The sequence below is a fragment of the Aotus nancymaae genome, unplaced genomic scaffold, assembly GCF_030222135.1.
Source record: "Aotus nancymaae isolate 86718 unplaced genomic scaffold, 86718_ANA_hifiasm-v0.15.2.pri h1tg000036l, whole genome shotgun sequence".
NCBI lineage: Eukaryota > Metazoa > Chordata > Mammalia > Primates > Aotidae > Aotus > Aotus nancymaae.
Genome location: NW_026988450.1, coordinates 90,528,674 through 90,554,815, shown reverse-complemented (window position 1 = coordinate 90,554,815; position 26,142 = coordinate 90,528,674). Strand labels below are relative to the sequence as shown.

The following is a 26,142-nucleotide window of genomic DNA, read 5'->3' as shown; positions in this document are numbered from 1 at the left end:
GGTCTGTGTGACCAGGGTCAGGGCTCAGTGTGTGAGCAGGATCAGGGCTTAGTATGACCAGGATCAGGTCTCAGTATGTGACCAGAATCAGGGCTCAGTATGACCAGGGTCAGGGCTCAGTGTGTGACCAGGATCAGGGCTCAGTGTGTGACCAGAATCAGGGCTCAGTGTGACCAGGGTCAGGGCTCAGTGTGACCAGGATCAGGGCTCAGTGTGTGACCAGGATCAGGGCTCAGTGTGTGACCAGGATCAGGGCTCAGTGTGTGACCAGGGTCAGGGCTCTGTGTGACCAGGATCAGGTCTCAGTGTGTGACCAGGATCAGGGCTCAGTGTGTGACCAGGATCAGGGCTCAGTGTGACCAGGGTCAGGGCTCAGTGTGTGAGCAGGATCAGGTCTCAGTGTGTGACCAGGATCAGGGCTCAGTGTGACCAGGGTCAGGGCTCAGTGTGTGACCAGGGCCAGGGCTCTGTCTGTGACCAGGATCAGGGCTCAGTGTGTGACCAGGATCAGGGCTCAGTGTGTGACCAGGATCAGGGCTCAGTGTGTGACCAGGGTCAGGGCTCTGTGTGACCAGGATCAGGTCTCAGTGTGTGACCAGGATCAGGGCTCAGTGTGTGACCAGGATCAGGGCTCAGTGTGACCAGGGTCAGGGCTCAGTGTGTGAGCAGGATCAGGTCTCAGTGTGTGACCAGGATCAGGGCTCAGTGTGCCCAGGATCAGGGCTCAGTGTGTGACCAGGGCCAGGGCTCTGTCTGTGACCAGGGTCAGGGCTCAGAGTGTGACCAGGATCAGGGCTCAGTGTGACCAGGATCTGGCTCAGTGTGTGACCAGGGTCAGGGCTCAGTGTGACCAGGATCAGGGCTCAGCGTGTGACCAGGGTCAGGGCTCAGCATGTGACCAGGATCAGGGCTCAGCGTGTGACCAGGGTCAGGGCTCAGCATGTGTCAAGGGTCAGGCCTCAGTGTGACCAGGTTCAGGACTCAGCGTGTGACCATTGAGCCCTGACCCTGGTCACTGTGTGATGTGAGATGAAGGTCAGGGTTCAGCCTATGGCACAGGTTAGGGCCTGGGCTGTGGCCAGGGTTGGGGACCCGACTCTGGGGTCCAGGAGGGCTCCCCAGACACCTTCCTGACACCCTCTTCCAGGACCACCCTCGGGGAGCCAACCTGTACGTCCCCAGGGGTGGGGCTGTAGTATGCCCTCCGGAAAATCTCTGTCATGTTCCTCAGGACGTCGATGGTAGACAGCAGGTCCCCACTGTAGCTGGTCCCATCCTGGGAGATCTCCACCAGCGTCTGGATGACCTCCGAAACCCCTTCCCCCGGCAGCCCCCGCTGGGCCTTGGCCAGGTGCTCCCGGGTCTGTGGAAGACGCAGTGGGCGTGTGCCTTCGTCTCTGTGGGACACGTCCAGGCAGCCACCCAGGACCTCCCACACCTAGGGCCCTCTGCAGGGTCCCAGCCCGTGTGCCCAAGGTGGCTGGAGAGGGACTGGGGGACCCCTGGCACTGGGCCTCACCATCATCTGGATGTTTCTGTAGTCAATGGAAACGCAGCGGATGTAGGTAGGGGGCTCCCAATAGGCGATGCCTTCTTCGTCCAGCTCACAGCGTCGCAGGATGAGTCCTGGGGAGACCTCCCCCTTCTCAGGTGGACACCCACTGACTGGCCCAGGAATCCCACCCTCGGCCCTGGCAGCAGACCCTCTGGATGAACCCTCTGGCCCCCAGAAGCAGGGACTCGCCTCTGGCCTTACGCCGAGAGCAGAGCCCATGCAGGGACCTCGTTCTCGTCACACATTTTGAGCCGATAACTGCCCCAGGGACTCAGGACCTGGCGGGAGCTAAGCCTTCAGGGACCCCACTGCATGGGGGTGGAGCTCTAGGCCAAGTGGGGCCTTCAGAGTTCAGCCATGGACTCCTTCAGAGCCCCTTCTAACCAACCCAGAGTCCCGGAGAGAGCAGGAACCCCGGCCCCCGCCTGGCTGCATGCACAGGGCTGCAGGGGCCATGGCCTGGCCCGGAGACATGGGGGCAGGCTTGGGGTGCCACGGGCATTAAGGGAACAACAGCCTTAAACACGGCACGCCCTGTGACGCAGAGCTCACTCCCAGGACATCAGAGAAACGGGGAAAGCTGAGTGTCCACAGGGTGTCAACAGCCACCGGGAACTGTCGAGGCCCCGACACCTGATGAGAGCCGTGGGCCTGGAGGCAGAACCCGGTTCAGAGGAGGCCAAAACCGAGCAGCACCAGGAGACCCAGCCACACACGCAGGACAAAGGCCAGGGGGGCGCGCCACCGTGCCACGTGCACACGGGGCATTCTGTCTCTCAGCATTTGCAATCTGCTACCAAGAACACTCCCTGTTCTGTCATCGGGAAAGTGAGGGAGGAGCGGCAGCCTCAGCTGGCAACACGTGGTCCCCGTCACCGACCCCACACCTCCCCACAGCAGCTCTGAGCAGAGGAACCCCGGCTGCCCTCATCCTGCAGATGAGAACGCTGAGGCTCAGGGAGGTTGAGTCCATTTCTGAATGTCACACAGCAAACAAGGGCAGAGCCAGAGTTTGAGCCTGGGCTCCCAACCTCCCTGCCTGCGGCCTGTCGGACATAAAACACCTGCACTCCTATAAATAGGAGGAGGGGTGAAGGAGGCCGCCCCAGGACAGCCAGCCCCTTCCCCACGAGCCTGCCCTTAGTACAGGAGCCCCTTCCTCAGGAGCCCGCCTGCTTTCCCCATGCCTCCCAGGCACTCCCTGCTTAGGGCTGGCATTCGACAGAGACCTCCTCTTCCTGTCCCTGCAGGCCCAGGGCACATGCATTAACTTCCCTGTGCCTCAGTTTCCCAGCTGTAAGTGGTGGCGACTTCTTGGGCTGCTGAGGCTCCATGGATGTCTTGTGTTAGGGCTGAGCACGGGGCCAGCCCCTAGTGAGTGCGTGCTCAGAACCGCGGCTGCCGCAGAGTTCCTACCCGGTGCCCTGGGCTTGCCGCCCCACTGCCCCGCGCCAGCACATGCAGGCCGTCTGGGCTCCGTGTCTGGGCCGCCTCCCTGTGCCGACAGTGCCTCAGCATTGGCATCATCATGAGGACAGGATGGGAGCCCCACACATCACGTGCTTCCCAGCCCTCACCTGTGGCGTTGCGGGGACACCGGACGGCAGCCACCTCTCCCGCTGGGGTCTCCTTCCAGATCACGGCACCAAAGTTGTCCTCATCACAGATCTCATGGGGCTCTGCCAAGGGGCGCAGCACAGGGGTTCAGGAAGGGGCACTGAGAGCCAGCAGCTGGCTCCGGAAGGCCCAGACCCGCAGGGTGCCTGGAGTGGGCATCACTGTGAGGACAGGATAGGAGCCCCCCCATATGCCATGTGGGTGACAACCGAGACCAAGCCCGCCTGACCACTGCCAGCCCTCCCCAGAGCCCAGTCCAGCCCAGGCGGAAGGGGCCTCACCGGGACACCGCTGGGTGCCGCACTGCCGGTACTCATCATGGGGGCCCTGGCAGGCTGTTCCCCCGAAGAAGGGCCCGGAGCAGACACGCTCCCGTCGCTGACTGCCAGCCCCACATGTGACACTGCAGCTGCCCCACGATGCCCAGGCCTGCCACTTGCCGTCCACTGCAGGGCACGGGTGACCAGGAGGGCGGGGTCCAGGAGCCACAGTGACACGGGGACACAGAGACAGGGACCCACACGGAGCCGTGCGGCAGTGAGACGGAGGGACCCGGGGTGTGAGGCAGGAAGTCAGGAAAGGGAAATTCAGACCAGGAGGAGAGAAACTCGTCATCAGCTGGATACAAAATAAAGCAAACACCCCACATGCAGCCGACCCCACCATCCCCCATGCCCCATTGTGCACCCCACAACCTCATGGCCACCCCACATCCCACTTCCCCCACAGACACCCCAATTCCCACTGTGCACCCCACACTCCACTTCCCCCATGGGCACCGCAATTCTACTATGCACCCCGCTACCCCACAGCCACCCACACTCCACTTCCCCCAAGGACACCCCAAGTCCCTCTGTGCACCCCACTACCCCACGGCCACCCCACACTCCACTTTCTTCCATGGACACCCCACACTCCACTTCCCCCACGGACACCCAGGCCCCACTGTGCACCCCACTCCCTTCTCAGTCACATGTCAGGGCCCACGGTCGCTCCCACCCCACTGTGGGGCCTGTCTACTCCCTAGAGGTTCCTGCTTGTTAGGTGCCCCCCGACCCCCGCCCGGCGCACCCCTGACCTGGGCACTGCTGCAGGAAGCAGTCTCGGGTCTCCACCCAGTGGCCCTGGCACTCAGCGCCCCCGTAGGAAGGCCCGTTGCACTCACGCGTGCGCTGCTGTCGGCCCTGGGAGCAGCTAGCGGAGCAGGCGCTCCAGCTCGACCACTCATTCCAGTTTCCATCCACTGCCCGGCCCGGGGGAGGAAGGGGACACGAAGTGGGCGTGAACACCCAGAACCCCAGTGCCTGGCTTGGGATGTGGGTATGAGCACCCGGGGGGCTACTGCCTCACACCCAGCCTGGGACATCGGTGTGAACACGCTGAGGACCACCACCCACACCCAGCCTGTGACATGGGTGGGAACACCCCGGGGGACACCAGGACCCCACACTCAGCCGGGGACATGGGTGGGAACACCCCAGTGGCCACCACGACCTCACACCCAGCCTGTGACATGGGTGGGAACACCCCGGGGGCCACCAGGACCCCACACCCAGCCTGTGACATGGGTGGGAACACCCCGGGGGCCACCAGGACCCCACACCCAGCCTGTGACATGGGTGGGAACACACTGGAGGCCACCACAACCTCACACCCAGCCTGTGACATGGGTGGGAACACCCCGGGGGCCACCACGACCCCACACCCAGCCTGTGACATGGGTGGGAACACCCCGGGGGCCACCATGACCTCACACCCAGCCTGTGACATGGGTGGGAACACCCTGGGGGCCACCACCCACACCCAGCCTGTGACATGGGTGGGAACACCCCAGGGGTCACCAGGACCCCACACCCAGTCTGTGACATGGGTGGGAACACCCCGGGGGCCACCAGGACCCCACACCCAGCCTGTGACATGGGTGGGAACACCCTGGAGGCCACCACGACCTCACACCCAGCCTGTGACATGGGTGGGAACACCCCGGGGGCCACCACGACCCCACACCCAGCCTTTGACATGGGTGGGAACACCCTGGGGGCCACCATGACCTCACACCCAGCCTGTGACATGGGTGGGAACACCCCAGGGGCCACCAGAACCCCACACCCAGCCTGTGACATGGGTGGGAACACCCTGGGGGCCACCACCCACACCCAGCCTGTGACATGGGTGGGAACACCCCAGGGGCCACCAGGACCCCACACCCAGCCTGTGACATGGGTGGGAACACCCCGGGGGCCACCACGACCTCACACCCAGCCTATGACATGGGTGGGAACACCCCGGGGGCCACCACCCACACCCAGCCTGGAACGTGGCTGGGAATGCCCCAAGATCACACCTCAGCCTCCTTCCTGTACCCGGTCTGAAATTCCAACCTCTGAGCACCCTGAGGTGGGTCTGGAGTGGGCAAAGCTGGGCTCCTGGGTCTGGCCAGCGACCCGCTGTGACCTCCCCTTTCTTCCCTTCCTCCCTGGCCCCGCGCCCTCCCTCTCACCTACCAGGGCACAGGGCGATGTTGCAGAACTTGGTTTGCTTCTCTGGGCCCTCACAGGGGTTGCCCCCAAACTGGGGGGGCCTGCAGGTGCGTGTGCGATCCCGAAAGCCACGGCCACAGGTGCTGGAGCAGAGGCTCCAGGGTGACCATTCATCCCAGGCACCATGCACTGCAGAGAGATGGAAAGCACTGCTGCCCTCTGCTGCCCTCTGCTGCCACCGCCCCTGCTGCCCTGGCCGCCCACTGCCCTGGCCCCCCACTGCCCCGGCCCCCTGCTGCCCCGGCCACCCACTGCCCTGGGCCCCCACTGCCCTGGCCCCCCACTGCCCTGGCCACCCACTGCCCTGGCCACCCACTGCCCTGGCCACCCACTGCCCTGGCCCCACACTGTCCTGGACCCCTGCTGCCCCGGCCGCCCACTGCCCTGGCCCCCCACTGCCCCGGCCCCACACTGCCCCGGCCCCCTGCTGCCCTGGCCACCCACTGCCCTGGCCCCACACTGTCCTGGACCCCCGCTGCCCCGGCCGCCCACTGCCCCGGCCCCCCACTGCCCCGGCCCCACACTGCCCCGGGCCCCCCGCTGCCCTGGCCACCCCGCTGCCCTGGGCCCCCACTGCCCTGGCCCCCCACTGCCCTGGCCCCCCACTGCCCTGGCCCCACACTGTCCTGGCCCCCGCTGCCCCGGCCACCCACTGCCCCGGCCGCCCACTGTCCCGGCCCCCCGCTGTCCCGGCCCCCCGCTGCCCCGGCCCCCCGCTGCCCCGGCCGCCCGCTGCCCCGGCCCCACACTGCCCTGGCCCCCGCCACTGCCCCGGCCCCCCCCGCTGCCCTGGCCCCCCGCTGCCCCAGCCCAAGGCCCCACCCACCTGGGCACACCGCAGAGTTGTTGCACAGCCGCTGCTCGCGCAGGGGCCCGCTGCACTGCGTGCTGTAGGAGGAGGACACGCAGAAGCGCGTGCGGGTCTGCCAGCCCTCGCCGCAGGTGCTGGAGCACACGCTCCACGGGGACCACTCCTCAGCTGCTGGGTCACCTGCAGGCCCCACTATAGTGTCACAGGCCTGCCGCCTATTGGGCTGCAGTCAGACCTCGGCGGAACCCCACAGCGGGAGGGCCGCCCTGCTGGGGAGCAGGCAGAGGGGCTGGGCAGAGTCCCCGGGCCTTCGAAGCAGCCTGATCTCAAGAACTGGCCGTTTCCCCTATAAGGCTGGGAGCTCTGAGGGCCAGCCTGTGCCATCCCTGGTCCTCTGGGGTCTGGCCAGGGACAGGCCTCTTCACCTCACACCAGTTCCCCTAATGCCAGGCAGCCAGGAAACAAGAGTCCTGCACCCAAGGGGTTAGTCCAGTTATGGCACATTATTCAACTTACTATTCATAACTAGCGGTGATTGTTAACTTACAGTATTTTCCCAAAGCCCTAGTCCTGCCCAACCCCCTCCCTGCAGCTCACCGGTCTGGGGGGCCGGGAACCCAAAGTGCTGCAGCTCGTCCCCCAGCTCCTCACGCCGTCGGGCATCTGTGGACCTCAGGGACTGGCTCCGGGAGCTGGTGCGCCCAGCGGCTGCAGGACGGGCTCAGGTCAGCGCAAGAGCAATGCTTTGCCCCTGTCATCTCTCTGTGGCCACAGTGCTCTGAGCCCTCCAGCACTGGGCCACCTGGCCTCACTGGGCAGCTGGGAAGCCAGGGACCAGAGCGTCCAGCATGGCACCAGTCCTCGTCTGGCCACCAGGGGTCCCTTCCTGTGGGTCCTGTCTCCCACGCCCCGTGACCCCTTTCTCACTGCCTCCATCGCCCACAGGCCGGCAGTCACCTGCAGAGCGGCTGCTCTCCCCTGCCTGGCACCCCAACAGCGCCCCTGCCTCCCTCCCACAGCCCAGCCGATGCCCTGGGACCCTCCCCAGGCTCCTAAGAGGAGCTCTTCTCCCCAGAAAAGTTCACCAAGGAAAAAGCAACCCAAATAATGACAGTCGCATTACAACGTGATTTAACTTTATGAAAACAGCTAAAAAATACATGGGGCCATTAGAGAGCCTTATTAGACAAACACATTCTGGAAGCAGCACCCGGCTGGGGCAGGCAAACTGGCTTGACCAGGGCTCCCACAGCCAGCCTTCCGCATGCCCTCCCAAAACCCCAATCCACAGACAGGAAGAAAACCCCATCTAGTCCCACGCAGCCCCAAACACCACCTTCTTCGGGGTCCTAATCACTGCTCCTCTGTCTAAACCCCACCCCAACGGGCCAGTCCCGAGTTTTGGTACCGCTTCTCAGAGCCCAGATCCACTCTATTACCTTTTCCTGCAGGCCCCGCCCGTCCATGGTTCCGCCCCAAGCCCCGCCCAGACCTTGCACCGCCCCTAGGCCCCTCCCTTCGCCGACCCCCTTCTGCTCAAGGCCCCTCCCTAGTGGCCCCGCCCCTACTGACCCCGCCTCTCCAGGGCCCCGCCCCCGCTCCTCCCTCAAAGACACCTCCACGCCAGGGTCCCACCCTCGCACCTCCCTCATAGGCCCTGACTCTACAGAGCTCCGCCCTCGCTCCTCCCTCATAGGTCCCGCCTCTCCAGGGCTCCGTCCCCACCCCGCCCTCACAGGCCCCGCCCCCGCCCCCTCCCTCACAGGCCCCGCCTCTCCAGGGCTCTGGCCCGCCCCGCCCTCACAGGCCCCGCCCCCGCCCCCACAGGCCCCGCCTCTCCAGGGCTCCAGCCCCGCCCTCCCCACCCGCACTCACGGCCGCAGGCTTCGCTGTTGCACTGGCGGCCCTCCTCCAGCACTCCTTCGCAGCTGCCGCCCTCCACGCCCTGCGCTGGCAGGCAGGTGCGCGTCCGCGTCTGCAGGCCTCCCCCGCAGTCTCGCGTGCATTCGCCCCACAGGGACCACAGCTTCCAGCCGCCTGCTGGGAAACCAGATGGCAGGGATCAGGGCAGGGCAGGGGCTCGTGGCCTGGACAGGGTAAGTGGTGGGGTGTGAAGCCAGCCGAGGCCTGCCCGGGGAGGGGCCGCAGTGGCATAGAAGGCCTGGCCGGGGAGGACCTGGGGGTCCGGAGTCTCCCCAGCTCCTGGGTTCCCTCTGGAGAGCTCAGGTCATGCCTGAGCTGGAAGGGTCCCCGTGTGCCAGCTGCAGCCAGGCAGGTTTGCTGCCTGCATGAAGAAGGGGTGACCTCGCCCACCCGGGGCTGTCTCACAGCACAGCATCCTGCTGATGGGCAGACGGTAGAGGGGCCTGGCCACCAAGGCTCTCATTCCCCATGTGCCTGGAAGCCCTCCCCAGGCCCCATCCAGTTTCTGGCCAGGCCCCACTCATCAGAGCCTGTTTCCACACGGGTTCAGTGGAGGGTCACCATCCTCATCACCAGGGCCAAGAACACTCTGGGCCGCCTGGAGGGCCTGTGGTCCTGGAGCACTGGGTAGCCACGGAGGGGTGGCCTCTGTGCGCGAAGCAGGAGAGGGCCACTGCCGTCTGTGGGCCAGAAGGGCGGCAGCACTAGGGGGCCGGGAAGGAGCTGCCGCGTCCAGGCCTCCTGTCCAGCACTGTGGCCTCCACCTTCCATCGGCGGATGCCTGGGCTCACGCACACCCAGTGCACCAGGGTCGGGTGACTTGGAAAGGGCATGCAGCTCCCACCAAGTGCCTGCTCCTGGCCTGGCCAAGGTGGCGAGGAGACAGCTGACACCCCCACGAAGGGACCCACCATGGAGCCAGGGCCACTGCTCCCTGGTGACACTGGGGAGCACTGAGGATCCAGCCGCTCCACCCCGGGTACAGCAAGGAAAGCCCCAGGGGCAGCAATCAGGCCAAGAGCAGGCCACCCCCACCCACCAGAGGGCCCCAGGGCCTCTCGGAGCCTCAGGGAAGGGGCCCCACCTCCCTTGGTGGGAGTGTGGACTGCAGGAGACCCCAGGGGAGCGCCAGCCGCCAGGTTTCCGCGGTGCCCCCACACACACGATGGTCCAGGCTGTGACCTCCCTGGATTCACTCCCATCATTTACAACACGAGGATAATAGCTGACCTCCCAGGACTGACCAGTGGGAAGGCAAACAGCAAAAAAGGATTTGGAGAGGACCGTGCGTGGGCATTGTCCTTTGGGTCAGAGTTGACTCCCGGGGCCCTGCTTTGATTTTCAGCAAACTCAGTGTCCAGGTAACTCGTCTGGCCAGTCCATCCCCCCCATCCTCCTCTTCACAAGCTTCCCCGCGCCTATGCCAGGAATGGCCAGCAGAGGGTGCCAGGGGCAAGGGGATGGGACGAAGGGGACGGGCTTGACTCGCCACAGCTGTGAGCAGAGTGGGCACCTCCTTCTCCCTGCTGGGGTCCAGAGGGTGAGGGGGAGTCTTCCAGGCCCCCACACCTGCTGCAGAACCCTCTCCCTTCACTCACAGCCACCCTCCCGCAGGTACCAGAGAGGAGAGCACCTGGTTGAGAGCGCACAGCAGCTGAGCTGCCTCCTCCTCCACACAGTGCCTGGCCGTGCAGCGCAGGGGGTGTGGGGGACCAAGCACAGCCTCCAGGGCCCGGGGGGGGGTGCGGGGGGGGACCAAGCACAGCCCCCGGGGCGCAGGGGCGGGGCAGGGGGGTGTGGGGGACCAAGCACAGCTCCCGGGGCGCAGGGGCGGGGCAGGGGGTTGTGGGGGACCAAGCACAGCCCCCGGGGCGCAGGGGCGGGGCAGGGGGGTGTGGGGGACCAAGCACAGCCCCCGGGGCGCAGGGGCGGGGCAGGGGGTGTGGGGGACCAAGCACAGCCTCCAGGGCACGGGGGGGGCGGGCAGGGGGGTGTGGGGAACCAAGCACAGCCCCCAGGGCGCAGGGACGGGACAGGGCGGCACCTGCCCACAGCACAGGAACAGGTGGTGGCCCCTTAGTGGCTGCCAAGTCACATGCCCTAACTCAGGACAAGGAGAAGAACCGGGACTTGAAATGGTGGTCAGATTCCAAACTCCCCCCACTGCCAGCCAGGACTGACTGACCGGGGCCCAGGCGCTCCGGGCCTCAGTGGTCTCACCTGCTGAAGGCATCCCACCCCCGACACTGAGGCAACGGTGCAGATGGTCCCTGAGAGGCGGGCCTGGCAACGGGTCAAGGTGGCGTGTCCCGAGGTACCCCTCGCTGTCCCAGCCCAGCCCCCACGCGGAAGCCTGAGTGACGTGGAAACGCGGTGGGTGGGAGAGAGGGTGTCCAAGCCAGGCTCATCGGAGGATGCCACTTGGTTCCCATGGCAACCACTGCAGCGAGCAGCCTTTCAGGATAGACCCAGGTTAGGCCTCAGCTGCCAAAACACCCACTCATTTCAGGGCTGGTTACCTTGGTGACCCAGGTGGTGAGGATGTGGTAGGGGGAGAAGGGGTGGGGGCACATCAGGAGAGGCTGTGGAGGGGGAACAGTGGCCCAAAGGATGGACCACCCTGCCTCTGCAAGCCAAGCCCTGAACCTGCTCACATACTGAGCCCTGACTTTGGACCCGTGCTGAGCCCTGATGCAGGTCACAAGCTGACCCTGGTCGCATACTGAGTCTTGATCTTAGTCAACACACTGATTCCTGACTCTGGTCACATACTGAGCCTTGATCCTCAACACAGACTAACCTCTGATCCTGGGCAGAGGATTCCGTCATATACGGAGCCCTGATCCCAGCCACAGACTGATCCCCCGTCTCGGTCATACTCTTGCTACTAATGAATACTAAGAAAATGGTAGCTGCTATTTTTATTCTTGTTTTGTTTTTGATGTGTGTCCCTTCACGTAGCTGACACTCAGTAACTGTTTGTCCAGTGAATGCATCAATGCCAGAGAGGGAATTAGCCAGGATGGAGCCCGGGGGTCTGCAGTGCAGGGCACAGAGGTGTTGAAGCCACCCTTTGCTGGGTGGCAACAGTGTGTCTGAGCTGGGTGGGCTGTGAGGGGCAGCAGAGGAGCAGTGAGCTGGGTGGGGGGGCGGTGGGCTGCCCCTCCAAGTCCGGAAAGAAGCCGCCTTTCTTCCCCCACTCAATGCAGGCTCTGTCTGGAAGCCTCATTTCCATCTCATTAAGGGGATGAATAGAGCCAATTAACGGCCCCAGGCAGCCTGGCCACCCAGGGAAGAGGGTGCTTGATGAGGGGCCTCCTGATGTCCTTCCCACCCTGGCACCCCAGACTGAAGGCTGTGAGCTCCCCAGATTCCGCACCCCAAGTTGGCTGGGATGGGGGCTCAGGCGGTGTCCCTCCCTCCAGCTGGGCCTCCCCAGCTTCCGGGCTCTCCTCTGGAGGGGAGCTGTGCACTTCCATCCGCCGCCAGCAGAGGTCTCCCGAGTCCAGCAGGTCGGGCAGCACTGGGCTGGAGGGTCAGTTCTGCCATTCCCGCCCTGCTCTGCCAGGGCATCCCAGGCACCCACAGCATGCTCCAGGGACGACCCCACCCCAGCCCAGGCTCCAAGTTAGGGTCTGTCCTGGGGCACCCAGACTCCTCCTCTGAGACCTGGACCAGGCCCCCCTGCAGGGATGTGGAAGGGAGGGCCCTGGAGGGAGGCTGGGGCTCCCTGTGGCCCAACTTAGCCTACCCGCTGCCAGCAGCTCTACAGGAGGGGCCCAAGTGGCCGTCCCCCTTCCTCCAGCCACAGAGGCGGGCACCAGTGGATCTCAGGATGGGGCTAAGAAGCCGAGCCCACCACCTGGCAGGCCATTTCCCAGGTGAGCCCAGAAGAGCGAGGAGCCTCCCCTAAACCTGTCAAGGCGCCATCTCCTTAACGCTCAGCGCACAGGCCCTGCAAGCTGGTACTGTCCTGGCTCCAACTCTCAGGAGGGACTGAGGCTCCCGAGTCCTGTTGCTTCCTTTTTCAGTCAGGCAGGTGCTCCCTGGTCTGAGAACGGTGCCCTGTTTATGAGCCTGAAGGCTCAGGGCCTGTCCGGCTGCCTGGCCGGACCCCGGCTGTGTGCTGCAGCTCCACATCCCTTCTCCATCTTTCTGAGAAGCGGAACCCGACACAGACCCTGACTCTCAGCCTCTCCTGCAGCCAGGCAGGTGTGGGATGGTCCTGGCACAGAGCAGAGGAGGTGCCAGGCTGAGGGCATGGCGGGCCCAGCACATCATTCCTGTGGGGCCCATCCTGCCATCCCCATCTGGAATGGGTGTTGTCTACGATGGGGACTGAGGCCTTCTTGTTTTCTAGATTTTTCTAAATTGGCCCTTGTGCAAAAAGAGTGGCTCCCCTGTTCAAGCCAAAACACCCTGACAGTGGCGGCCTTGGCACCTTCCCAAGCCCCTCGGTGCTCCCCATCACCCTGAGACTACCTGGAGTCCCAACCTCCACTCCAGTCCCAATTCCCCTGCAAATGCCAGCCCAGCCACTGCCTCTCCCTCTGCCATGCTCACCCCAGAGAGGTCTCCAGATGCCTCTTCCCAGGACTCCCAGGGCTCCCGGGGTTCCCGGGGTTGGGGCTGAGCCTGACTCTGTCTCCAAGAGCCTGAGGAGTGAGTGTGGGGTCACTGCACAGGTGGGCCTGTGCTGAGCCTGACTCACCCAGGAGGCAGGGCAGGGACAGGGAGGTCACCCAGTTCCGTGGCCAGTCACAGCCCCTTGGCCAGAAGCACAGCCTCCCACACCCCACACCCCTGCGGGACCCAGGAGCCCAATGGAATGTGTGAGTTCACACTCCACAATCAGCTCCGGCCCAGCCTTCCATACCCGCTCCCTGAAGGCACACGGAGGACACACACAGGGACACACACACACACAGGGACACACAGGCACACACACAGACACACACAGGGACACAAGGACACACACAGAGACACACACATGGATACACACACACAGGGACACAGACACACACGTAGGGACACACAGGGACACACAGACACACACATAGTGACACACAGGAACACAAGGACACATAGGGACACACACAGGGACATAGGGACACACAGGGACACAGATGCAGGGACACGTGGGACACACACAAGGACATGGACACACAGGGACACACAGGGAAACATAGGGATACACACAGATGCACACACAGGGACACAGGAACACACACAGTGACACATAGGGACACACGGACACACAGGGACACATAGGGACACACAGGGACACGGAGACACAGGGACATACATGCAGGGACACGCAGGGGCACATACAAGGATGCAGGGACACATACAAGGACGCAGGGACACATACAAGGACACAGGGACACACACAGGGATACACACAGGGACACACACACAAGGACACACAGGGACACAGAAGGATACACACAGACACACACAGGGACATGCAGGGACACACAGTGACACAGGGACACATGCAGGGACACACAGGGACAGGCAGGGACATGCAGGGACACACAGGGACACATAAGGACACACACACAGGGACACACACAGCGACATGCAAGGACACACACAGGGACACACACACTTGCTCCCAACCCCCAGGACGCTGCTTTTTCATTATCTTCTATGTCATTTCTGCAATAAAATTCTTTAATTAAAACATGAATATTTAAAACAACCCTTGAGAGAAACGGCCCCATGTCACCCAAGGCGGAAAAATGCAGAGGGAGGCAGTGGTGAGGCAGAGATGATGGCCAGAGAGAGCCAGGAGAGCAGGGCCTGGCAGCCTGAGGGGCGGTGGGACGTGCGGTGTCGTGGGGTGGAGGGGAACAGTTGCTTGGCCTGAGGAGTGTTTGCAGAGTCTGACGCGTGACGTGGCCATGTGGCATTTGGACAGGCCGCATGGGGGGCAGGGCTGAAAATGGGCCACAGGCTGGCCTGGGCCGCCTGCTTCTTCCCGCACTTGGCCATGCACTGCCTGCTAGGGACAGGGATGGATGGACAAGCCCGTCCCAGTGTCCCTGGGCCCACAGTGAGGGCACGAAGCTCCCTGGGCACATGGCTCAGCCGGCAGGATCTGGGGGTCGGGCCTGCCTCTGCTCAGCTGTGTATCTTCTGAATGGTCACCTGCCTCTCTGGACCTCATGCCACCCCATCCTTCCCACATGCATGCACACATTCACACATGCACTCACACATTCTCACACATGCACACACTCATTCACACACATACATACACGCACACACACATGCACATGTGCACACATTCACACATAAGCGTGCATGAACACATGCACATTCACACTCACATTCACACTCATGCACACATTCACATATGCACGTGTGCACAATCACATACACGTGCACACATTCACATGTGCATGCACACGTGCAGTCACATTCAAGCACGAGCATATACATTCACACATGCACACACTCATTCACACATACACGTGCACACATACATGCACTTACATTCACCCACATGCACATGCACACACATTCACTCATGCACATGTGCATACATTCACTCATGTACACATGCACACACTCATACACGCACAAGTACACTAACATTCACACACCTGCACACATGCACTCATTCACACATGCACTCACATGCACATTCACACATGCACACCCAGTCACACATACACCCACTCACATTCACACATGTGCACTCATGCACACGTGCATTCACACATGCACATGCATGCACATGTACACACATTTACACACATTCACACATGCACTCTGCACAGGTGTACACATTCACACATGAACACAGGCATTTGTATTCACACATGCACACACACGCAGCTGTGCACACATTCATACACGCACACACGCACTCACATATGCACACATACATTCACACACATGCACTCATTCACACACATTCACACACATTCACACATGCACTCATTCACACATGCATATTCACACATGCACGTGTGCACACATGTGCTCACATTCACACACATGCACGCGTGCACACGCATGTGCTCACACTCACACATGCACACACACGTGCTCACATTCACACACATACACACGTGCACACACATGTGCTCACATTCACACATGCACACACACGTGCTCACATTCACACATGCGCGCACACACACATGCGCCCATATTCACACACATGCATGCATGCGTGCACACACGCACAGCTCTGAGCAGATTGCTGCAGAAGCTCCAGTGGCACCACCCGGTGGTAGCGTTAAGTGGCTCTGCCGTCAGCCTGCCACTTACAAGCTGTGACCCTGGCCGCTGCCTTAGCACATCTGTGCCTGGCTTTCTCCAGCAAGCATTGACTGAGTGCCTGCTGTGCCCCGGTGCTGTCCCACATGCTGGGGGCATGTCAGGGAACCGGCAATGCCCGCTTTGTGCTGCTGACATCCTGGCGTGAACAATCAGAAATGGACACAACGAATGAGGGGAATTATGCAGTGTTGACAGGTGAACACGCGTGCAGACACAGAGGCAGGATAAAGGGTCAGGGAGCGGGGCCGGAGCTGCTGCCATTTTAAACAGGACGCTCGGGGTAGCCTGCACAGAAAGGTCACATCTGCGTGAGGATCAGACGGCGGGAACCCCTTGGGTCTCTGGGGAAGACTGTTCCTGGCAGGGGGATCAGCTGTGCGGAGGAGGCAGAGGGGGCCTCCACAGGAGCTACCTCAAGGGCTGTTGAAACGCGGCTGCTGCCGGCACAAAGTAAACACTCAATAAATGGCGAGTTCTCCTACTGAGCTTGCTTTTGCTCCTGTGGTCCTGGAAGCGTCAGGGCCTTCTGGGCACAGGGCATGGGCACTAGAGACTGAACTCTCTCTGGGCCCAGGTGACCACGTTCCATCCCATCCTGTGCAAGATGACAAGCTCCCTGCTTCACGTTGCTGGCAGCCGAGTCGAGGTGCCCTCCACAGCTGTCCTCCCACAAGGCCAGCGGCCCTGCCCCACAGCCTTTACCTCTGTTCCGTCAGAGTCGCCGCACGGAGCCCAGCCTCGATATGCATGTGGCGCTCACAGCACATGCATAATTACTGCACATCTGCGCACACACACGTACCAGGCACCCACACTTACATGGGGGCACACACACCACACATATGCATGAGCACATATGCAACACACATATGCCATGCAAACACATACACATGCATGAACACACGCACACACAACATACTTGCCTGAATGCATGTGTGAACATACATCTTCCCACTTCCTTCCAAGCGCCGCTTCCAAACATGCCCTTTCTCAGAATCGCCGGCACCCCCTGAGCTGCTGGAACATCCCTGCCTCTCTCTCTGCTCCCTGAGCCCTCTAGAGTCCCCCTGCCTAAGAATACGCTAGGATATCGATATTTCATCGTCAACAGCGCTTCTACTTAGAAACACTTCACCCCAGTTCTCATTCCTCAGGGCAATCTAGGAAAGAAGGTATTTTTACTCTTCCTGTTTTAAAGATGAGGGGCCTGAGGGGATGAGAGAGCTGATAGAATTGGCGCAGGGACACACGGCGAGCCGGGTCAGGCTGGGATTTGAACCCAGGCCCCGGGGCTCTGCATATGTGGCTCACAAGCTATTTTCAAGCATCCGTTGCCCCATGCTGGCCCCGTGCTGGTGCTCCAGGTATCAGAGCTGCCCATTCACATGGCACTGCCAGCTGGCTGCCTCACAGGCAGCTCACGCTCAGATCTGCAGCTCTTCTCCCGTGCAACCCCCAGCCCCACTTCCCCAACTCAGCTGCCATTCTAATTCCTGGTGGGGCACCTGGGAGGGGTTCCCTGCCCATGTACACATCGTTCCATCGGTAAGTCGATCGTCAGCGGCACCCCAGGCCCTCTTCTTCCCTCCTGCTGCTGCTGCATCCTGACCAGGCCAGCGGCAGCCCCTTCCTGAATCCTGCACCAGCGCCAGCCAGTCCCAGGCTTCCCTCGGAGCTGACATCTGCTCCGCACTCACACCTCAATCATCTGGCCCTTCTGCCTAAAGCCCTGCTAAGACCTTTGGGTTCCCAAGATAACACGAGATCTTCCACGGGAGACCCAACCACCTTACACCACAGAGTGCCCGCGCTCAGTAGGTACCCAGCGAGGAGTGGAGCGTGGCGCTCCCTCCAACACCCGCGTCACACGGTGCCCCAGCCTCCCCATGCGTCACATGCGTCTGTCCCGCCAGCTCTTTCCAGCAGGCTCCACGCTGCTCCCAGCACTATTGGGACTGGCAGGGCCGCTGCCCCCGACGCTGCTAACGAGCAGCTCTTCGGTGTTGGGAGTGATCTTGGGCTGGGCCTGATTCCCATCGTATCCGATCGGACGGGAACACCCTGCGAGGGAGTTGGTATTCTGCCGAGGAAGGAACCACGGCTCAGGGAGTGAAGTGACCAGGAGTGGCAGCGCGACACGCGCCGCGGGGTGTGGCAGTGGCCGCTGGGCAAGTCCTGCAGCCTCCCACCTCCAAACCGCCAGCTGCCCCATCTCTGCTCCCTGAAACGGCCCTCTAGACTCTGCTTGCTTCTCTCCCAGTCCCCCTCAGACGCTCGTCCCTGCCAAACCATGGAAGCCATCCTTGCCAAGGCCAGTGACCTCCACCTTGCCCGGTGGGAGGTTGGTCCTCAGCCCCTCCCACGCAGTCGCTGGTGGCACCTGGCGCAGCCGATGTGCCCACCTGTCCCGACACAGGACGACCACTTGTGTTCCCGGGCTCCCCACTGCCCAGGGGTGCTGCCTGCCTCCTCCTCAGGCCACTGGAGGAGTGGGCCAAGCCTCACCCCTGTCCCTCCTGTCCCCTGGCCTCTCTAGCCCCACTCCTGGCCTCACGAGGCTTCTCATCTGCGGTCTGTGGCCCCGGGTTGTGGGTAGAACCAGGCAGCAGCATAACTGGCTTCCTTCGTAGCTCTGCGTGGCCTATTTTATGGCTTTAAACGCAAAATTCTGAGGAGTCCATAGGTCTCACTGGCCCCAGAGTTCAAGGCCCCTGGACACCCCTGAGGGTCCCACTGCCCCAAACACCTGATGTGTGCTGGCGCTGCAAACTCAAACCCTCCAATCCCCCATCCTCCCAGATGCTCCGACCAAAATCCTGGGCCTCCTCCTTTTTCTCACACGTCACCCGTCAGCAGGGGGTCTCCATGTCCCAGGTGTATACGGGACCCAGCTTCTGCACTGAGGCCCACTGTACCCCACGAGGTTCGACCCTGAGGACCCTGTTCCCAGGGAGGATTCCTGTCTCATCAGTAGGAAAAGCCAGTGTCCCAGAAGGCCGGCAGCTCCGCAGGACCGGCCCCTGCCCCTCGGTGCTCGCCAGGCACAAAGCCACTTCCCGCTTCCTGGCATGAGGTTCCCCACATCTCCCAGAGCTTTAAACAAGGTCCCTGGTCCCAGCAGCCTCCCTGACCTGCAGTTACAGTGGCCGTCCTGTGGTGAGGGTTGGCCTGCCCGGTTCTCGTACGAGGCTATCCTCGCTGCCCGCTGCGTGGCTGCTCGTCCTCCTCCCTGTCTCCCCGGAGCCTTCCTCCCTCCCTTAGGCCGCTCCCTGAGAGCAGGGGTCTCCCAGGTTTTCGCTGCTGTGACCCCAGCACCTGCAGCGCGCTGCAGACGCAATCCATCCACCCAGACCATACTCAGCCTGAAGCCTCATCTCCTGACCACACATCTAAAGAGCTCATCTGCCCACCTGTCCACACAGCCCCAGAGACTCCTGCAGCCCCCAGCCCCGGCCCCTGCAGCCTCTGGCCCATTAAAGTCCTGCCAGAGAGAAAGGGCGGGTGCTCTCCGAGCCAGGAGAATGACCCTTTCCCATCCTGGAGGAAATTAGGCCTCACTGTCCATTCCATCCTTCAAAGCTCAGCAAGCACCCACTGTGCCCGGGCTGGTCCTGCACACCTGCAGGGATCCTCTCTTATTCTGTGAACAGGTGGATGGAGCAGGTGCCTAGGAGGGTGCCAGGTGCACACTCCCCAGACAGCGGTGCTGGCCAGGGCAGCCCTGCCAGAGAAGACCCTCACCCACCTCCCCTGTCCACCCACCTCCCCCATCCGCCCACCCCTCGCCCCCATCCGCAGGTGTCCCCACCAGTCACTCACCTGTGGTGCCATGCCCACCGCGGTCCTGGGTCAGGCTGGTCAGGCAGTTTTCAGGGCCACCGGCCAGCGCATCTCTCAAGCAGACATCCCCGTTGGGGGCCAGGGGACCCGCGGCAGGGCCGCCCGCCTCGCCGCCCAGGCAGGCGCAGGGGGTCTGCATGATGCCGCAGGGGTGCGAGCTGCGGCTTCCGGCCAGACACGCATCCAGCCAGCGGCACAGCATCTGGCAGGCGGCATGGCTGGGGCTGCGGTTCCCCACCACCAGGTACTCCACGGAGAAGTCGTCGCCGGGGCCCGCCGGCACGGCCCGGGGCCCGAGGTCGCCGTCCTGGGGCGGCTGCTGGCGCCGCATCTGCAGGAACTGCTTGCTGGCCTGCAGGAAGGCCAGAGGCGCCGAGGAATCGCAGAGCCTCAGCACGTCGTCGAAGCTCTCCACGCCCAGGTAGGTGCGCGTGGACTCGAGGAAGGAGTCGAACTGGTAGGTGCGGACGCGGCCGGGGCCGGCGCAGGGCACGGGCGCCTTGGCCACCTTCATGTAGAGCGTGTAGCGCCGCGGGTCCGGGTTGCGCAGCGTCCAGGAGCAGCGCGAGGCGTTGGCCGGGAACACCGCGGCCGCCGAGAAGTAGCCGAAGAACTTTCCCTGCACTAGCGTGGCGCACGGCTCGGGCACCAGCCCCGTGTCAGCTCCAGCGGCCGCCCGCGCACGGCGCCCCAGCAGCAGCAGCAGCAGCGGGGCGAGGATCCACACGGGGCCGGGGGCGGCGGCCTGGCCCCTCATCCTAGCTCGCGGGGCCGCCGGGGTTCCGCGGGCTGGGCAGGCAGGCGCGGGCCAGGCCTTGACATGCCAGGGTCCGGCGGTGGGCAGGGCCGGCCCGGAGGGGGCAGGGGCGTGGGGCAAGGGTGGGATGGGAGAGGGCCCCGCTTCCGGTGACAGAGAGGGCAGCAACGGCTTCTAAAGTCCAGGGCCCTGGTGCCCGCCTGTGGCCACCAGCAGCAGCTGGAAGAGAAAGAGCAGACGGTCAGAGTGAGCCCCTGGGGACACAAGGCTCTGCGCATGGGGGTGCGCTCCCTCAGAGGAGGCAGCTCAGCCTGCTCCCAGCGAGGGCAGGAGGACTTTGGGCCACAGACACAGGCCCTGGCACCATCCCAGGCACCTGCTCCGTCCACCTGTCTGTCCGCCACCCACCAGCATGATCACCTGCAGGGCAGCGGCCTAGCTAGGGGAACTAGTGCCTCCACTTCCACCCAACCCAGGCCTGAACTGGGAGGGGCGGACACTCCACCTGGGCCTCTCGGGGGTGCCCTTTGGCCAGACAGCCTGGCGTGGCTCCCCAGGGGCCCTGGCCGCTCACCGCGCTCTGCGGGGCTGCCCCTCTGAGAGCGGAGGCTGCGGCTCTCTCAGGCTCTCTCCTGCTGACCTTGGTCCCTCCTCTCTAACCTTCCTCTTCACAGGAAAATTCTGCAAACCCTGAGGTGGGGAAGCAGCCCTGGAGAGCACAGGAGAAAGTTTACTCCGCCATTCCCCAGCCTCCTATCTGGCCCTCAGCCTCTTTTAAAGGCTTGGGGTGCGGGAAGGAAGTGCAGAGCCTCAACAGCAGCTGGAACTTTGGGGTGAGGTGGGGTTCAGATTTGGTGACCCCCAGGACTGCCCTCTGCAGCCTCCAGTGGCATGTGCCCAGCTGGCGCTCCTGGCAGGAAGCTCCCTTCCGGCCCTCCCGTGTGCCCCTCATGCCCTAAAGCCCCAGGTAGAGGGTCTGGGGAGGGACAGAGGGACGGAGCCACCAGGAGCCACGTCACTTCCGCCCTACCTCTGCAAGGCTAGCATTACCTCCCATCACGAATGATGGAAAAACAGATGCAGAGAGATCAGTAATTTACCCCCGTCAGTGAGTGGGTGGGAGAACCCGTACACGAACCCCAGGTTGACCCCAAATTTGTGACACCAGGAGACACCTCCCAGTGCCAGGGGAAGGCCCAGCTTGAGTGACTGTCTACTCACACCGGCACAGGTGGGCAGAGGCGCAGGGAAGGCCCCGGATCGGGAGCTGCCCTGGGCCCAGCGGGCACCCACCTCGCTGTGGACCTTGGCAAGCTCCTCCTACCCACAGACCTCTCTCTCCCCACCACCCCCAAGGCCTCTGGCCGGGCTGCCCATCCCACCCAGCAGCCGAGCCAGTGGGGGAGGGAGGGGAGCGGCAGGCAGTCCCCCTCCCCCAGGCCACCCGGCCTCCCGGTGCGGGTGCCTCCGCTCTGCTGACCGCGCAAGTGCCGGTCGCCCGCCCACGGGACTCGCTGCTTCCTGCTGCCCAGGCCCAGCTGGCCGGCGACACTAGGTCTGTCACTGCTCTGCAGTCCCCTCCTGGCGTCCTTCCTGCACAGCCTTGTAGGCAGAGCAGGGAGCTAGGCCCAGGCAGCCTCGAGGCCTGGCCCTGGCCTGGGCAGAGGCTCTGAGCCCACAGGAACCAGGAGGCTGAGGCTGGACTCAGGTTGTGCCCCGGACTGCAGCGTGGGCCGGGAAAGTCTTGTACCACAGAGCCTCAGTTTCCCCATCTGTAAAGTGGGGTGGGGAATCGTAGCTGGGGGGTGCAGGAAGTGCTCCCCAAAGGAAGCTGGCTGGGGCTTCCGGATCTGGGGACGGACATGGCCCAGCCCAGCCCTCTGTGGTGTCCTTCCTGACAAACATTCCGGGCTCCCAGGAGGGAAGTGTTTTTAAAAAGGGCAAACCTACAATGCCATCTTCCCATCCTGGCACCTCTGCAGCAGACCTGGGAAGACGCTGCCATGCCCCCTGCCTCCTGGAAGCCCTCCTCCAGTCCCGCCCCCAGACACGCTTGGCTGGGTGGGCTTGGACAAGGCATAGAAGAGCCAGGCTGTCCTGGGTGCCCCGCCCATCTCATGGAGCGGGAGCGGTGTGGGCAGGTCCCACAGCCAGGCCTCCCTGGCTGTGACACTACAGTCTCAGGGTGAGCACAGCCCTGGGTGAGTATCGGCATAGTGTAGCAGAGCCTGGCAGAGTGCCAGGCCCATCTGGTGCTGACCCCATGTGGCCTTGACCCCTCCGCAGGCCAGCCAGCTTCACTGCTCCATATGCCCCTGGAAGTGCCAAGGAGGCCCCAGGCAATCCTGTTAGCCCTGACCCTGGGGTTGGTGTCCTCCCCAAAATCACCACCTTCCCCCAGAGGAACCCTCACAGCTCAAGATGCCAGGGCACGCCTCTCCCCTCCTCATCTCAGGCCCTGGCAGCTCCAGCCCACAGCCTTCCCAGGGCGGGGCAGGTTCTGGGGGCCTGCAGTGCCAGGAGTGGGCCTAGAAGCCTGGGTGCACAGCACCGGCCGCCAGGCACAGGGTCATCCCATCTGGAAACGGGCACAGCCTGGCACCTGGAAGGGAAGCACAGCCTCATAAGCCCAGCTGGCCATGACAGGGCTGGTGTCCACAGTGCTGTGTAGACGGTGCAGGCCAGGAGGGGTGTCCGAGGACAGGCTCCAGCTCGTGAGAAAACACAGAGCAGCCCATCCCACGCTCACAGGGAGATGGGACATGTGCCAGGCGCGCTGTTGCTGAGGCACCCTGTTACAGATCCATTTTACAGATGGGCATGCTGAGGTCCACAGAGGGGCCACGGCCGGTACCGGGCACCTGAGCCTGGATTCTAGCCCAGGCCTGCAGGTTGCCACCTGTGCTCTCTGCACAGCATGGCCCGGCACGGCCCCAGAGCAGGTGGACCAGGCCCTACCCACTGTCCCCAGGCCCTTGAGAGCTGAGCCGAGTGGAGGCCTCCTGGCGTCCCCCAGGGCCCTGGCATCACTGGTCACCCTCACTGTCACCAGCTCACTCCACGCCTTGCATCCTCTTATGGGTGTGAGGTCCATCTGTAGGCAAGAGGTGGCAGTGGGGGTCAGAAGCAGGCTGGTGTCCCCATCAGAACGGCCACTTGGAAGGCCTACCCTGGCAGTGCTGGGGGCACCCTGGGGGTGAGGGTGAAGGAGGGGCATGAGGGCCGGAGTGGCCATGGGGAAGGAGGGTGGTCAGGAGGGGGAAGGGGGAGGCCCCAGCCCCGGCCGGGCATGGAGGCTGTGCAGGCCCAGATAGCGAGGAGTGGCAGGTGCCTGCAGGGAGGAAGGGGTAAGGGCCGGGGGCAGGGCAATGCCCAGTGCCCTGGCAGGGACCTGGGGCCTCGGCAGACTGTCTCGGGGCCAGCAGATGGCCCGGAAGTGTCCGTCCCTGGGATTCTTAAGCCTTGAAGCCCTGGGGCTCCACAGGAGGGACCGCAGCGCCATCAGCAAGGTGGTGTGGGGCAGGGGCTCAGGTCACCTCCCGGCTCCCCAGCATCCCCCAGAACATCTGTACTGAGCCACCCCCGCCCAGGCCTTGGGAGAGGCCCTGTTAGCTGGAAGGCCGGCCCAGCTAACATGAATTTGAGACCCACAGAGCTGGCCTGACCCTGCCTTTTCTGGCTGGGCCACTGAGCAATGCAGGGGAGGACCCAGGCTGTTGTCTTGGCTGATGGCCTGAGCCAGCCAGTGGGCACGGGCGCCCCACCTGCCACACTCACCCTGCCCCCAGCAGACCCACCCATCCCTCAGCCAGCTGAGGTCTTCTGCACCCCACCTGCCCACCACCCTTCAACGGGGCTGCTCGGGAGCTTTCTCACACCAAGGCAGGCCCAGGCAGGCAGAGAGCTGGCCAAGGCTGGGGGGCAACCAGGGACTCCCTCCTCAGGCTACTGTCCCCCTATGCCAAGCCCGAGCCGGGAACTGCAGCCCAGGTAACAGCGCTGCAGTGTTGGCCGACAGTCTAGCTGAGACAGGGTGGGGTGTGCAGAGGAGGCTACTGATCCTGCCTGGCCACCAGGGTGGCATCCTGGAGGGGGCAGCACCTGAATGGCCCCCTGAGGATAAGTGAGTCCCTCTGCCTGCCGGGGGCAGGGGCTGGCTGGTGTGGTGTCTGGGCCAGGAGGAAAGTCAATTCGGACAGAGGGTCACAGGAGACTTCCAGTGGGCATGTGGGGACGGCCAGTGGCCCCTGCTGAGACAGGAAGGGAGAAGTAGATGTGCATGTGCGCGTGTGTGCACATGTGTCTGCGTGTGCCCAAGTGCATGTGTGTGTGCACACGTGTGCCTGCATGCATGTGACTGTGCATATGTGAGCATGGACACACACTCACATGTGGCACATTTATACAAGGCCACATGGCAGTGAGAGAGCCTGAGCTCAGAGCTGTGCTTGCTGGGATGTGAGGGCAGGCAGAGCGGGGGCTGGGAGAGGGGGGCATGCCCCAGAGGGTGCGTCTAGCGGAAACCACAGTCACAGCCTCGGACAAAGAGGTCCAGCCCAAGGCTAACAATGGCTCTGCCCTGGGGCAGCTGCCGTGGCACCTGCAGAGCACACCTGTGACCTTGGCTCCCCTGGGCTGGTTCACCCTTCTTCCCTCAGCCATACCAGCTCCCAGGTCCCCTCGGTGAGGAGGATGCCCGGGGGCCCCAGGGGGTGCACTAGACAAGCTCCTAGCCCCTCAAAATCTATGCCCTGTGCTTCTCTGGCAGGTGCCTTGATTTCCCCAGCAGCCTCTGCAGCCTCATCCTCCACAGGCCTGCTCCACGCGGTGGTCAGGGACCCTGAAGGTTGAGGCCTGATGACCCCTGAGCCCACCCCACGCCAGGCCTCCACTATGATGACAGAAACCTCCCGGCCTCCAGGCCACAGCTGACAGAGCAGGAGGGGCTCAGGGGCTGGCCCCCAGTGCTGGCACTGGTTACTCCTGTCTTTGTGTTCACAATTTAATGGCAAATCTGTCATTAACTCTCTTGCAGAGAAGTGGACAACCGTCTTGGTCCTCAAACGACAGGCCACTTCTCCGCTCACTGGTTTCCACATCCGGCCCGGGTGCCGCAGCTCCCACGACCCACTGCCCCCAGTTTCGCAAGAGCAGTGACCAGTTAGCGGCAAAGCCCTCACGGGTTCCTGCCTTTCCCGTCACCTTCTCCAGGGTCAAACTGCCCTTGTCACCAGGAAGAAGTTCCTGGTGTCCAGCCCCCATCCTTCCTGCCACAGAGGAGGCTGGCCAGCTTCTGTGAGGTGGCCTTAGGGCGAGGTGGGGAGTGCTGCCGGTCTCCGGGCAGAGGTGACAGGGTGAGGGCCCCGTCTGCCAGCTGGGGGACCCAGAGAGGTAGGGCAGCAGAAGCCAGCCTCGCTGGGCTGGGGATGAAAAGCTGGGAGCCACAGTGAGGGACAGAGGGCGCCGATGTTCACTACGCACTGACCGCAGGCCAGCAACAGGCCTGAGATGATACACGAGCCCCTCCTTCAATCTCAGGCTTCTGCATGGGGTGGCCGAGGCAGTGACCCCCATCGAAGACACTCAGGTGAGAGGCACGGTGCCCGCCCCCCACCACCATCCCTCACCCGTGCAGACTGCACACACACAGCCCACCCTGCCACCAGGCCTGGGTTCCCATCACACCCTGCACCTCAGTTTCCCCACCATCCAACCCGGGGCGGCGGAGGCTGTCCAAAGCCCTTCTCTCAGGGGCACTGGCGCTTCTCCACGAGGCTCGGCACCCCACGCCCGCTCCGGGGCC

At 63.3% G+C, this 26,142-nt stretch overlaps 1 protein-coding gene across 2 annotated transcripts in view; it reads right to left on the bottom strand.

Annotated features, from left to right (window-relative positions):
- Window positions 1–26,142, bottom strand: part of ADGRB1 (adhesion G protein-coupled receptor B1) — a 104,985-nt gene that overhangs the window by 70,454 nt on the left and 8,389 nt on the right. The window contains exons 2-11 of one of the 2 annotated variants that reach the window (XM_064384663.1): window positions 19,562–20,558; window positions 8,399–8,560; window positions 7,121–7,231; window positions 6,539–6,703; window positions 5,677–5,841; window positions 4,251–4,415; window positions 3,454–3,618; window positions 3,133–3,234; window positions 1,520–1,626; window positions 1,169–1,363 (exon numbers count right to left, since the gene is read on the bottom strand). In XM_064384663.1, the coding sequence (XP_064240733.1) occupies window positions 1,169–1,363; window positions 1,520–1,626; window positions 3,133–3,234; window positions 3,454–3,618; window positions 4,251–4,415; window positions 5,677–5,841; window positions 6,539–6,703; window positions 7,121–7,231; window positions 8,399–8,560; window positions 19,562–20,339 (2,115 nt within the window). In that variant the 5' untranslated portion in view covers window positions 20,340–20,558. Of the gene's footprint in view, window positions 1–1,168; window positions 1,364–1,519; window positions 1,627–3,132; window positions 3,235–3,453; window positions 3,619–4,250; window positions 4,416–5,676; window positions 5,842–6,538; window positions 6,704–7,120; window positions 7,232–8,398; window positions 8,561–19,561; window positions 20,559–26,142 lie in introns of those variants that run through there. The other variant, XM_064384662.1, reaches the window with a different exon arrangement.